Source organism: Drosophila busckii, chromosome X, assembly GCF_011750605.1.
Source record: "Drosophila busckii strain San Diego stock center, stock number 13000-0081.31 chromosome X, ASM1175060v1, whole genome shotgun sequence".
Taxonomy (NCBI): domain Eukaryota; kingdom Metazoa; phylum Arthropoda; class Insecta; order Diptera; family Drosophilidae; genus Drosophila; species Drosophila busckii.
The window spans coordinates 3,254,674-3,269,939 of NC_046608.1; the positions used below are offsets into that span (position 1 = coordinate 3,254,674).

At 38.4% G+C, this 15,266-nt stretch overlaps 1 protein-coding gene across 5 annotated transcripts in view; it reads right to left on the reverse strand.

Annotated features, from left to right (window-relative positions):
- The window catches only part of LOC108606304 (fasciclin-2), a 92,894-nt gene that overhangs the window by 24,871 nt on the left and 52,757 nt on the right, over positions 1 to 15,266 (reverse strand). For 3 of the 5 annotated variants that reach the window (XM_017996294.2, XM_017996296.2, XM_017996298.1), the window contains exons 3-4: positions 301 to 475; positions 55 to 102 (exon numbers count right to left, since the gene is read on the reverse strand). In XM_017996294.2, the coding sequence (XP_017851783.1) occupies positions 55 to 102; positions 301 to 475 (223 nt within the window). The remainder of the gene's footprint in view (positions 1 to 54; positions 103 to 300; positions 476 to 15,266) is intronic. The other 2 variants (XM_017996297.2, XM_017996295.2) reach the window with 1 other exon arrangement.

Here is a 15,266-nt window from a genome sequence, read left to right on the forward strand (position 1 = left end):
AACAATTGTTATAGTCGCTTCGACATTGTTGTTGTTGTTGGAGTTGGCACTTACACATTTTTTCGATTCCCCTTGGAATCATACAGTGGGTAATAATTGCTGCTACACACAGTTTTGAAACATAGATTTGAGTATGTGTGTGTGTGTGTATTTATAGAAAATGTTTTGTGTTGACAACATAGAAAAAGTAAAAACAAATAAATAAGATACGAAAAAAAGAACGCGCGGGGGCGGGGCGGGCGGTACTCTAAGTAATTCGGTGCTCTAGACAGTGCGTACGAAAAGTGAATGCACACTTACGGCTTGGGCAAGATAGTGTTGTTGGTATTATCCTTCCATTGCAGATCCGTAACGAGTGCCTGGTCGGGTACAGTGGGACGACAGGTGAGTATCAAGGGTTTGCCCACGGGCTTGCGTTGCACCGATTGCATCGGATATATCTCCAGTGATGGTTGCTGCTGTGCCTGGCTTAACTCTGCAAAAAAAAACAGAGCACAAAAGCAATGTTAATAAAATTCATTAAAAATATATTACACTCACAATTTCTTTTTTCACTACAATATTTATGACTATGTATATGCAATTTTAAATTAAATTTTTTTACCGCAACTACGACAAAGGCAATGCATGTTTTTTTTATATATTATAGTTAATAGCTACGTGTTTGTCTGCATTATTAATTAAAGCGCTGTATGGCAATAAAAAAAAAAACACTAAAATAAATATAATTAATAATATGCATTAATTGCAAATAAATATTTATTTATAGCTTGTACAGTTTGCAGCGTCATTAGCTAGAAATTCACAAACGCTAAGCCAAGTGCAGCATTTGGCTAAGCGCTTTACATGGAAACTCATCGATGAAAAGCAGCGCAGCAATTAAATTGCATCGATGGCAATAAAAACAGCGAATAGAAATTTTAATCCTTTGCAACTCAAAGCAAGCAAAGCTCTACAAGCGTTATGCACTAAAAGTTTGAACAGAATATGAGTTAGTGTGAGTGAAGCGCTCTCGCTTTGTTTAAAGCTACTTCAAGTTTCTACAACAGACTTTTGTTTCACCAGAGTTTTTAGGCTGCCCTTTAGTACGAGTTGGCATGGCAATTGTTGAGAATTTGTTGGTGAATTATAACAATGCGTGGCATTCAAGTAATTAAACATGCGTATTGCAGCATTTAGTTTGGAAATAAAAAACAAAGTTATTATAAACATACGTATTGCAGCACTTAGTTTGGAAATAAAAAACAGCTTGGCATGTTGTTGAATTGGTGAAAGAGTTTCACCAACGTTTTGTACGAGCGCGTGGAGTTGGGTAAGTAACGCTGGTGAATTTAAAGTAAACATTCTATATAAGCAAACTAACTAACTGCAGCTATTATTATTGCATAAATTAATTGAATAGAAAAAGTTGCTAATATAAATATAGCATACAGTCTAAATTTCGAGTTTTAAATATTAATTTTTAGCTAAAATATTCTATGCTTATTGATTGTAATTTCTTAACATAATTGATGCGCTGCCTTTGTTTTCAATCTTTGTGAATAGATAAAAATTGTAGTTGTATATTTATAAGTATAGAATTAAAAACAAGTTGCTCATATAGAATATTCACTGTCTGCGCTGTACTGAAGGGTACTCCACATGTTAACAGTCACTTTGCTTTCGGGTCTCTGCAACTAGTTTCAATAAAGTTTCATTTTTTATGAGTGCCCATGCGGCAGTTAAGAGCTGTTCACAGCTATTAAGTGTGCTTCTGGTATGAAGGAAAAGTTGTGCTGCGTTGTTTTTTAAGCTTAGGCTAATTACGCTCGATTAAATGCTAGTTAAATAAGCAAAAATCCTTTTGTGCAAAGTTTGCAGCAGCAGCAGCAGCGAATTATTTCAGAGCCTTAAAACGTTTGCTGTGACATTTTCATTCCCATTTGGTGCCACACAATTAAAGGTCTCTCGTCTCTTAGTGTGGCACGATTTGTGTGGCAGTTTATTGAACGAGTTAAGCAAAGTTGGCCAGCAGCTGGCCCCGTCAGCTCATTAGAAAGAAGCCCAACCTACCAGTTCAAGTCAAGAAGTTGTAGCTGTTTTTTTTTTTGCTGCTACTGCACTTAAGTATACAATTTATGTAGCCTGGTCAGCAATAGTCAAGAGAGAGAGAGATAATGCGTTGTGGCATGGGCATGTGGCACGCGAAACGCATTTGTCTAGGCTACTTTATGGCCATAAAGACAACTCTAAAAGGGTTTTACTTGATAATGAAAGCGTCGCGCCTACAACAACAACAGCGAATTATTATTTTATTTTTTAAGCACTCTGTGCATTATTATTTTAATGTAAAATATACAAGCAGCGAGCGAGCGAGAGAGAGAGAGATGCGTTGTATATTTTTGCATTTTTATTATTATTGTTGTCATTTTTGTTGTTGTTGTTGTTTGGCGTATAAATAAGTTGTGGTCTACTATGGGCTTCATGGCTGCAGCAGCCAGCGCAATGCCAAAAAAGCAAAAGGCAACTGTGGGCGCTAGGGGGAGGGGCTAGTAAGTGTCTGGCAGCAAGTGGCTCTTGCTAAATTAAATATGAGAAATTTATATGCAACGTTTGCCTCTTTTGCATGCAATTAATGCATGCTGCACCACTGACGACGACGACGGCGCCAGCGTCAGCAACAACAAAAACAATAAAACAAGCTAGCAAGCTGAGCTATATACACATATGCTGATTATTACACTGCTACAAAATAAAAGCATATTTAATGTATGGGGAATTAAACGTTGTTTAATTAAATGCACAAATTTCAAAGCTTCAAACTTGAATGTAAACTTAAAAAGAAATGTGTAGTTAATATTAATTTCAATTTAAATTTTAAGAACTTGGATAAACATTTGTAGCCTGCATTGACTTTTGATTTTTCATTGTTCATTTTCCGATCGATAAACTTAAAATTTGACTTGTTAGATTTTTTGCCTCCGAACGTTTCAATTTGTTTGAACATGCAGCTGTAAAAATAACATGCATATAGCATTAGCTACTAAGGCTTAAGGCTGGCGCACTAAATTTTTAATACACAGACTTGTGATCGATGTGAGGACTTTGCTAAATACTTAACAAGTTTGCTGAGTTTGCAGCTTAAGTGAAATTCGAATGCGAGTGCATATGCCCAAAGCTCAGAGCAAGTGTGGAACGCCGGCTGTGTTGCTTACCGGGCGTATGCTTAATTTATATTTATTTTATTTTAAATGCATGCTGCATAAATAAAGCCAGCGACACACGCGCACACACACACACTCGTGCATTATATCTGTTTGTGTGTGTGTGTGTGTTTGCTTTTTGTGGGTGGTTTTTCCGACGCCGCATAAATAAACAAGCGGTTAAGAATTATTGTGCCAAAGAAGCGCACTGGGCAACGATATGGCAATGCGGCCATACGGCCAGGCCAGGCCAGGCCACTGCTGTTGGCAAACAGACAAAGCAGATGCAGATTATAAAAAAAAAGTTGGCAGCGCAAGCTCGACTTGTTTATACGCTTTACATTTTGTTTGCTAGTAGTGTGTACAGGGTATGGCGTGTGGCAAGTGTTGTGCTGTTGGCTTTGTGGCAACCACTAAGTGCAACAGCAGCGTGCAAAGCGTTGCTGCTGTGTGGCAACCAAGTGCTCATTGCGAATGGTTGAGCTTTTGCCATATGCCATTTCCTTGACTCTCTCTCTCTCTCTCTCTCTCTGTCTCTCAGTCGCATGGGCACGCAATTAATTCATTGGCAGCTTCAGTCACACAGGCGCCAGCAAAAGGCTTCAGGGCACACGCAAATTATTGTTGAAAACAATTAACAACTGAAACTGCCTATGAAAATTAAAATAACGCCATCAAATAGCGCACGAGTTGCGTTGAGAGCGAGCAGCGACAATATTTTCATATTAAATAGGGTCAGCTTAAGCTTTACGCATTTGCTGCAATTTGCAATGCTCAACCGATATACAAGATATAGTAAAAAAGATTATTGTTGGCGTTTCTATACACTTTGTTATATTTAAAAGCATAAGCAGCATAAGCAAACTGCGACGATTGTGCGCAGCTTCGCCTGTATGAGCAGCAAGATCTCATAGACTTTATGAGCTAGAGACACCAAATTTGCAGTATAGATACTTAGTTGCCTGCATATAACTTTAGCTGTGCTCTTTTTTTTTTAAGCTTTCTTTATTCTTATATAAAATTAAAATAATAGAAATGATAAAAAAAATTCGACGAATAAATTTAGGAATTGTTGATCTACAGATCTGCTATATTGAATAGCTCGGACGAAGAACATTGATCTTTAATTTTAGAAAATTAAAATTTCTTTGCTCTAATCACAGTGTATCAAAGAGTTACTTGCATTGCTGCTATTTGTATTTTTAAAGCTTGGCACGGCATAAAGTTAAAATTGATATTTGTTTGCGCCAGAAAAAAAAATATATATATGTATATATATATATATAAAATAAGCAAAACTTTTATTTTTTATTTTTGCGCAAAGCGCGCGCTACCAAAAATGTTGATTTATGTAATCCACAGCAAGCAAAGCAAGTTGCTCTTTCCCACACGCGCTCTCTCTCTCTCTCACTCTTGCTCAACTGCGTGGCATGCAACTTAACGTCTGTTTGGCCAACTGCTTGGTCGGCCAAAAGTTAGTTATGAATTATGGCAACAAAAAATTGTTTGCCGGAAATTATTTAACAAACAAAAAAAAAATGAGTATAAATTTAGATCAAAATGCAGGCGCGCAGCGCTTGCCTTAAAGATGGCGCTAAAAAGTGTGCTATATTAAATTTTGCAGCGCTGATGGAGTTAACAGTTGTTCTTTATAGGCGCGTTATATTTGCTTTTTTTTTTCTTTTAAAAGTGTTATGAACGTATTGAACACGTTTGTGCCTGCTTTGCTTTTAGCGCTTGCCTACAGACGTGCTTAAGTAGCAGCCACGCCTCTAGCGCTATTTGAAGGGCTGCGTATTTATAGCCTAACTATATGCATGTGTGTGTGTGTGTGTGACTATAAATACACACACACATAAGCGTGTAGTGTAAGATGAAAAGATTGACAGTGGCTGTCAGACGTCATAAGAGTGCGAAACAAGTAGCGGCTGCTTTGACTATTAACTGCGTATGTATGTGTGTGTGTGTGTGTGTGAGAAAAAAAACAAAACACAAGACAAAACACAAAAATGTGCCTTTTAACATTTTGGCTGGGGGGGGGGGGGGGCTGTAGTTGTGTGTTTGTGTGTTTTTGTAATAAACATTAAAGGGCGCCGCCAAGTATGCAACAAAAAACATGTTTGGCATATTTGATGGCATACTTTTAGGCAAATGCATGCGTGCCATAAATATTCTCGCTCGCTCTCGCTCTCTCTCTCTGATTTTGAGCGCGTCATATGTCTGTTCGTCTGTCTGTCTGTCTGTCTCGCTGCTTTGCTTGCCAGTCATGTGTGCATATTTTGTAAGCGTCGCAGGGCTCCTCAAATTTCAAGTTTTTATTTGCACTCGTTAGAGCAGCAAAGTGTTTTAGCTTCGTTGCTGTGGCGCTCTTGCTTTATTTGTTTAGTTATGACAGACATGTTGCACAGTAGGTAAAATGGCAGCGCCGTCTTGCCTCAAGTGGCAGCCTCAGCCTCAGTCTCAGCCACAGCCTCGTGTCGGCATTTTTATTTCTAGCACTGTCTTTATTCACTTTGAATGCTCAAATAGGCCACAGGGCTTTGAGCCCTGCAGCATTGACTTAGCAGCAGCGCGACATTTGGCATTGTTACCAAATAATACGTAGGCTTGATTAAATAACAATTTTAAAGAGAGACAAAGCTATTTTAATATTTATGCAAATTAAAGCGAGAGTTGGAGTAAGAACAGACTTCAACTTTGCTGTTCTCAACCCCTTCGATTAGCGCTAAGCTAAGAGCTAATCTTATTTCTGCGGTAAGAACTCCAAAGAAATCTAAGTTTATGTTTAATATTAAGCAAACATAATCAGCTTATAATATTAATAGACTAACGTGTATTTCAGCTGATTACATTTGTAGCAGGGCTCCAACTTCAATGCCAATTTAACAGACGCATACGTTTTGAATTAAGGAAGTTAAGAAGTTAGGCGTTTGCTCCGATCCAATCTTCAATTGAAGAAGAAACAATCGAAAAGGTTTGCTGCTATGCGAGAAGATAAAGTAGAAATCTGCTCTTTGATTGTGGAATAGAAGCTCAGGTCAGAGAGCTATCTTCTTCTCAACTAGGAGTAATCTCCCCAGGAATTGAATTGAAGAATAAATCAATTGAAGAAGAAACAATCGAAAAGGTTTGCTGGTATGCGAGAAGATAAAGTAGAAAGCTGCTCTTTAATTGTGGAATAGAAGCTCAGCTCGGGGATATCCTTCTCTTCTTCTCCACAGGAACAACCTTAACGCTTATTCAAGAGTTAAGGTCTTATTCCATTGAGATGCTTTCTTTGTTAGAAGCGTAAAACTTGAGGGCTTCAGTTAAGTAGCAGCTTTAACCTTCGCGAGCTGCCCTGAAGGTCAGAGTTTACAATTCTAGCGCCGTTATAGCTAATCAGAGACAAAGCTTAGTCGCTTTTATTCTCTTTCGCTCTTTTGCATTGTGCGGGTAAGTGAAACTGTTTTGGCGGCACAGAAACACAGAAAAGTCAGAGCAGCAAGCAGCAAGCATCAAGTGCTTCAATTGCTAATACAAATGAGGTCATTATGGTGGCAGCAACAAATGCAGCGTGCCACAGCAGAGAAGAAGTGGAAGAGAGAGAGGCAGCAGCATCAAGTGGCGACAAAGTCGTTAAAGCTTTTATCTCTTTGTTCGATTTAATTTTGTTTGCGCTAAATTCTTCTGCAAAGCGCTCGCGCTCGAGCTCGGCTAATGAAAACCTGATGAGTATTTGAAACAAGCTGGCAACGCTGGCAGCGCTGCCAGCGCAAATGAGCAACTGGTAAGTACTTAGAGCCAAAGAACTTAATGGCATGGCAAATAAAATAGAGTCCAGCAGATAGCGCGCGCGCTCAACTAAGCAAAGCAGCGTTAATTAGAGATTGAAAGCGATGTTTGTCAATTCGCTTTGAATAGCAATTCGCAAACGTTTTCGTGCACTCTCTCTCTGTCTCGCTCTCTCTTCGAGTTGCGCTGCATAATTTAGATTCAATAACTCAAGCGACAGCAGTCAAGCAGCTAAGCACACAAATTGAATAACAAAGAAGTGAATGCGAAGAGGAACAGGAAGAGCAGTGCAAAATGTTTGAAGCAAAAAGTAAATGCAAAGATCAAATGATAGCGTGCCAAACAAAATGGCGCGAATAATGTTGCAGCCACAGAAACTTTTTCAATCACATTCTGCGAAAGCGGCAAACTCTCTGAAGAGCAGAGCAGGTAAACTGTAAAGGACAACGCTGCATATTAAAAAGTAGTTTGGCAGCCAGCAAACAAACACTATATCTGAATAAAAAGAAGAAGAACAAAAAAAGAAAACTGAAAAATAGTGCCAAAAGAAATGCGAAACTTTGAGTTTGCAAAGAAACGAAAATGTTAAAAAAATATGCCAAAAAATAAAATATATATAAAATAAAATAAAACTTGAGCTTATTATGCGCACATAACTTTTAACTTTGCTACCCCCCACCACACCCCCCTGCACCAAGCCACCACCTTTCGCTCACTCAGTTGCAGTTAAGTTACTTTTGCCGTATTAAGTAAACTTGCGCTGATAAAGTTCGCTAGAAAAAAGGAAGAAGCAGGAACAAAAAACACAAGCGCAGCGCGCTCGCGACTTGGCGCCATATGCGAGGGCTGCAGCACTGTCTAACAAAATGGCGTGCGAAGGCTCAATGGCCAGGACTCCTCCAGCAAGCAAAGGGGGAGTTGGAGTGCTAGCGCTGCGGTTGGTCGCAAGCGGCGCTGCCATTTGGCTTACGGCAAAAAAGGAAATTTCCAAGGCAAGTTGTAGAAACTTCTAACAGCTAAAACAGCATACAGTACCCACTAAAAAGCATTAACACTGCGAAAAGCTAAAAGATACTAGCACTTCAAAAATATTATGCATATTTATAAATTTTCGAGAAATATTTTAAGTTTTAATTTTGGTTTCCCTTTTAGATTTAAGATAATGCATAATGTTTGTTTTCGCATTTCGCTCAGTGCACTTACTATGCAAAGTCAAAGCTATAGACATAGCCCCCGCTAGCTCTCTTGTCTGTCAATACGAACTAGCGTAGTGAGTGTTTTATTTCTGATTTTAAGTGCAGTAAGTTCTTTGGAAAAGACGCACACACTCCAAGCAAGTCTTGTACAAGTATAAGAAGAAAATCTGAGAGCAAACGAACTAGTCCTCGAAGCATGCAAAACTAAAGAATGGACTTGACGAAGAGAGAATAACTTCGAAGCTTCAAGACGCAGCTAAATCTGATCGACATGGCTACGGATAACTTCAAATGGAAGATGGTCGAACTCGAATTCGAATCACAGCAAGAGACTGAAGGGGAACCCTAAATCATTAATTGGAAGACCCCTTCTAGTCATCGACCTTTTAGACATTCTGATTAGCTCGCAAAGCAATAATCTAGTCGATATATTGCTGCCTCCATCCTTACGCAGTGACAACAGCAATGGGTAACACAAGAAATTTGGTTAAGCTTTGAACCCTTTTTCCCGCTCCTGCACCTTGAGGTTGCGCCCTGCTTGCTTGGCAAACTTGCAGCGGCAAAAGCAAAAGTTACCCCCAGCGTTGCTTTTTTTTATTTGAAATTTCTTTATTTACTTATTTTTTGCGTTTTTGTTGCAGTGCAGCAAAAGTTTTTGGCTTATTTTATTTTTATTTCGCTTTTTGCAGAGAAACCCAAAAGTCAGCGTTAAGCTAACCTTGCATTAAAGCTGCGCTTGCAACAAGAGAACTTGGCGTGGCTTAAGCACGTAGCAACTCCTTGGCTGTTGCCACATTCGGCTAAATCATTATACAACTCAACAAGAACTACTTTCGAGTTGCTTAGTGACAAGTTTTGTAAGTAAAAGAAGTCAGCACTCGACAGCAACTGAATGCACAGAATAGAGAAGATGGAGCTGCAGTACTGACTGAGCGATCTTTAAGTCGTAGTAGGATATGCCAATATGATAAGAAAAGGAAGCAGCTCAAAGTCTAAAACGAAGAGCGACTGGATCAGCAAAGCGAGAAGAGCTACGCAATAGCTTGCAATTAAAAAATTTATTTTTAAGCATATAAATGTAAAATTGAATACCAAAAGCTTTACTAACCACACAAAGAGTTAAGCGCTACTAATCCAGTAAAAAGAGCCAATAATATTTTTGCTTCCTGGCACATGCGACATTCAGCTGAACTTGAAGCTTAAGCCGTTGATAGCTCTGATGACTAATTTGAGGGTGCCAGAGTACAGAGTAGAGCTGTGGTCAAGTCACACACACACACGAACACACACACACACACATACATGTCAGCATGCAGACCCAGCCGCACACCCGCGCCTTGAACCCACATGACCCAACGAATGAGAGAAGTTCAATTGCATAAATTAAGCAAAAGCGATGCGCAAACAAATGCCGCAATGCACATTCTCATTGCGAGGCAGAGAGCATTGCTATTATTATTGCCATTGAATGGCAATTCGCGGTTGCAAGCTGGGTGAGGGAGTTGGGTGGGGGGTTGGGAAGGTAATGCCGGACAGTTTAGTTAGCGAGTGAACTCATTAAAATGCCATTTAATTAATCATCTGGCCCAACGCGACGGCGACGCTCACTCGCTCGTTGTTCGCTTGGGGTTTGGGGTCTGGAAACCAAGCAAATGCTATAATTCAACGCCGCCAACCTAATTGTCAATGCTTGTGGGCGAGAGAGAGGGAGAGCGCGCGCACAGAATGGAGCTGGCGTGGGCTTGAGGTCGATTGATTCATTTGAAAGTAATGGCAATCGCGCTCATTAAACAGCACCCAAGAGTGCATCCATCCATATATAGAGTTTGCATTGTTATGATGCCAGCGCTCGCTCCATTAGCACGCAGCTCGAATGGAAATTGAAACCGTAGATGGAGCTGTTGTGGCTTCGAACTCTCAAGTTGCACGAAAACACTGCACGAAATTTAGTTGCAGTTGCAGTTCAAGTGATTAGAGATTTTTGCAATTCATATGCCATATTTTGTGCTAGTGTTGCAGCTGTCGGCTTAGCAGAGTGGCTGGGGGGTTGAGAGTTGAGCTGGACATCAATCAGGCCATCAATCAAAATTCTTACTCCTGGACGCTCAGCACGTTGATCGATTTAGGCTAGACAATTGCCTATAGGGCATGTCTACGCAACCCCCAAAGCGGATTGACAACCCACCTCCACCATCAGCCCTAGAGTCCGAGTTTCAATTGCAAATTATGCAGCCACAGCCCATCGATCAAAAAAATGCTGCAGCGCATCGAAACTGAGTCTTAGTCGCTCTCGCTCTCTCTCTCTCTCTTTTTTTTTACCATCATCAATTTGCTTGCTTTTCAATTTGAGCCATTCCCTATTGTTGCGCTTACTTCCTTTTTTTTTGGTTTGTTTGCTTTTAATTCTTGGCCTTTGCATTTGGGATTTGCGATTTAGTGACTTTTGGGCGTTTCTCCCTTGAGTCTCAATTGAGCTGTCAGTGCGCCAGTCATTGGTTCGATGATGGATGGGGGCACAACTTCATATACTGCAGTCATATATATGTATATATAGTAAGCGACAATCTAAGCGTTGTTATGGCGTATTATTCTTGGAGCCATACGCTTAGACCTGGGACAGCTGCCTGCCTGCCTTGCCATGATAGATGGGCAAAGTAGAGCAGCAGGGGCAGGCGAAACTGCAGACAATTTGTCAAGCAAACTCACTAATTTGACTCTGCAGTCGTTTAAAATGTTCAATGTTGAAATAAATATTTTCTACTCAGTACAAAAATGTGAAGATAAATGAGATTTGAAAGCGAGAGAAGATCTTTTAATGAATTTACATTTTTTTTAATTGGGCACTGATGATGGAAAATATAAAAAATGTCAATTTGTATAGAAAATAAATACTATTTTATGATAAAAAATACTGTAAGTTGCAATTTAATTAATTAATTCATAATTATCATTAATAAGGTATATTTATATATTTAGATCTTTTATAGAGTAGTAAATTTAAATTCATTATTTTATTACAAAATGCGAAACTAGCAAACAATTAAAAGCTGCAATGCAATTAATTTGCTAACAATTAAAATAAAAAATAACTATCCAATGAAAGTTAAAAGTTACTTTTGAGCCAATTGCCAACGTCGTTGTCTTGCAATAAAAAACTTTAAATATTATAGAAAGTTGCAGTTGTTTGACTAACTATTTGAATTCAAATTTGTTTTAATTAACTGACTTTTGCTGTAATTGCCAAGACTTAACATTCTCACTTCGGATTGTAAGAAAATTCTTGTTGAGTGTTTTATAGCTATTCACACACACACACACACACACACACACACACACACACACGCACGCACGCACAAATAAACAATTGTTTAAGCGAAATTCTTGTTTATCAGAGTTAACTGCGCCCCAAAGAAGGTTAAGTGACTCAGTTGGCCGAGGCATAAAGAATAGTTGACAAACAGAAGAGAAAGAGAGAGCGAGAGGTTGAGTAATAAAAACAATTTGTTACACACACACACACATATACAAATTTTGTATTGTTTGATAACTATTTATTATTATTGTGCAATTGCATGCTGCACATCTTGCTCTCTCCCTCTCTCTCGCTCTCTCTCACACTCTCTCTGCGTATTGTAATAGAACGAAACGAGGCGCAAGAGATATAAATTAACACCATCTCACAAAGTAATTGACTTCAATTAAAAATAAGACTCAAATTCCAAGTTTTATTGTCTGCTCTGTTCATTTTCATGCCTAGACTATGAACTTGAGTCTAGATGTACCGAGTACATGAATATTATATAGCCATTGTTGATTTTTGTTGTTGTATTTCACCAACGCTTCACCAATGCTACAAAATAAAAGCACAGATGCGAATTTCAGTTTATTGTTGTTGAATTGTTGAACGTTTTGATGCATTCACCAACGCTTCATATAACAAAATTATAGCTACAGTAATCTCTATAAGCGAATTTTAGTTTATTTTATTGTTGATTGTTTACCAACACTACAGTTTATGGTTGTTGAATATTTGAATTAATTTCAACAACGCTTTGGTTTATGCACCAACGCTTTATATAGCAAAAATATACATAGCTACAGTAATCTCTATAAGCGATTTTTAGTTTCTTTTTTAATGTTGATGTATTGGTGAAATGAATTTCACCAACGCTTCAGCAATACTACAGTTTATGGTTGTTGAATTGTTGAACTAATTTCAACAGCGTTTTGCTTTATATAGCAAAAATTATAGCTACAGTAATCTCTATAAGCGAATTTTAGTTTCTTCTATTGCTGATGAATTTCACCAACGCTGCTCAAATTGAAATCAAACAAAATTGTTAAGCAATTGCTTTATTTTGAATCAATTATTTGTATTTTATGCATTTGCAGTTCGTTTTATTTACCGTTGCGCCAAATTCAAATTCAAAATTGCTGCAAGAAAATTGTTAAATTGTTCAATTACGAAATGGCCATGTGTGGGTGCAAACATGTTTATGCATGCAAATTAAGCGAAATATATGCTCGCTCTCTCTTTCGCTCTTTAGCTAGAATCTCTTAATATAACAAATACAAATGCAAAACACACAATTGCCATTATAATTAACAATTTCATGTGGTTCCTATTTTCATACACATGACATTCGTATTTTAAATGTAGCCCGCCCGTGCAACAATTTGTGGCAAGCTGAAATTGTCAGCTAGGCCAGGGCAGTGCAGGGGTGGGGGCAGTTTAACGGAAATTGCTAAATGTAATATGACAATTGAATTAAAATTGGCAGAGCCAAAAAAATTGTTTGCAACTTTTTGTAATCAGCAAACGCGCTTGAAAATTTGATTGTGGCCCAAAAGGTGAAGCCAAGTTAATTAAAATGAATTTATACAAACGAATTAAATTTTGCAAAAATTTAACAAATTAGCAAATTACACAAAGGCTTAGGCTCAAAGGCTGCTGCTGCTGCTGCTGCACACACAAGACTGAGGCGTGGGCGTGTCCAGCTATGTTCAAGTTTGCTAAATATTTAATTAAATTCACACAAAACCGCAGTCGAAGGGCAAGCCAAAGTAATAGCCTGAGCCCGCAGCCTTTAAAACTAACAAGCAGGCCCAAGAGCTCTGAGAGACTGAGAAATGTTTTTCTGCGGTTGTGGCATTGAAATGAGTCGAGTCGAGTTGAGTCTGTGGGGCACAAACACTTGAATATGCCACTGACAACCAAAGAAAATTTATAGCAAAAATTTATGTGTTTGCTTATTTGTTTGCTGCTGTTTTTGTTGTTGCAACAGACAGTTGTACGCAAAATATTTTCTGGCTGCTTATACTTTTATTGCAAATATCTGTACGTCTCGCTAAATATGCAACAGCAACAGCAACAGCAGCGCAGCGCAGCAGCAGCAGAGCCAACAGACATGTGTCAGCTATGCGCAGTAGCTACAGTTAACTGGCTACGTAGCTGCTGCTGGGTGTATAGCGAAGGCTACAGTCTGGGGTCTGGGGTCTGGGCTGGCACTGGGGCCAATTCATATACGAAAAATATTTTCATGTTTTAAATGCTGCCGCGCGGCTCATAAATCACTTGGCAAAATGTGTGCAACATCCAACGGGGCACGATGAGATGAGATCAGGCCTTCGCTTTGCTGCATGTCCTGTGTGTGTGTGGCAAGCAGTTGCTGCTGCAACAAACAGTGTGTGGCATCAAGCGTATAAAAACGTCAGCTACTCGTTGCTAATTTTTAGTAGCCACTGTTGGCGCTGAAGCGTGTCCACACACACACACATACATACGTCACGCCTTCAGTTTGTCAGACTGGCCATGCCTCATTTAAATGCTGCCACACCCACTTGCCACTCCGAAGTGCAAAACAAAAACTTTAATTGTAATAAATTTGCCACATATTTGAAATCCTCACAGGCAGACGCAGCCGCTCTCGCTTGCAACAACTTGTGGCAGGCACAGACAAGCATAAATTGAAAGCAAAACGAGCTAACTGATGAATGCCTTTGGCAGCAGACAAATGTTAAGTGCACAGTTGACAGCAGCAATTGACGAACGGCCTTTTTTGAATATTGCTTGCGCCTATGCAAATTAACAACAATATTAAATGCTAAAATACACAAATTGCTGTAGCTATCAATTAGTTGCCATATTGTGTTGCAAGACAGTCTCTAGCTTTTATTTAAATGCTGTCTATCTCTCTCCCTCTCTTTTAAGCTAATTTGAGTAAACTGCACATAGTTAGAGGAGATGAGAAAGCAAGTAAACTGCTTGCTAATGAAAATTCTGTACGACATTCAGTTGTTTAATTTTTGCAAATATTGCTAGTTAATATTTTAATAAAAAAAATGTCGCTTGCTTAAAATATATCAATATGATTTTATTCTCAATAGTAATAAACTGTTAATGCAATAATTATGCATTAAATTTTTATTATTTTATTTTATTAATATTGTTTGCTGCTTTTCAATATTATTGCTAAATAGCAGTAAAAAAAAGTTTCTAATAATACTTATAATTCTAATAATATAAAAATAATTAAAGCATAATCATTGTTTGAAGAGCTATTTTTTTTTTTTTGCACTTATTGATTTAATAAAGTGCAACTCAAAATAAATGTTTGATATTAAAGAAAAGCGTTAAAAATGGAAATCAAAGTATAAAATTTATGAGCGCATTTTAAGCGCGTTCAAGTCAAATTCAATGAATTTATTTTGAATTTCTCAAAATACATTTTTGTTACATTTTTGCAAGCCAAATTTGTAATTTGCATGAATTGTAATTGCAGCTTAGGCAACAAATTTCTTTGCCAGTTAGAATTGCAACTTGAGCTTAACTTTGTTGCAACATTAAGCCAAATTCGCAGCTCTGTACAAAGTGTAGCCAAAGACTTGACTGGAAAATTTCAGCATATTGCCATTCATTAGGCATATTAAGTTAGCTAAAGTGTGTGCATGTGTGTGAATCTCTGTGTGTGTGTGTGTGTGTGTGGATAAAACTGTTGTGGAACTTAAGGGCCAATTGAAAGCGAAAATTGCAGACAGGAGGCAATGGCATAAAAGGATATGAAGAGCAGAGCCGCACAGTTCGCTGCTGTTCTTGGGTAACATAAGCACAAAG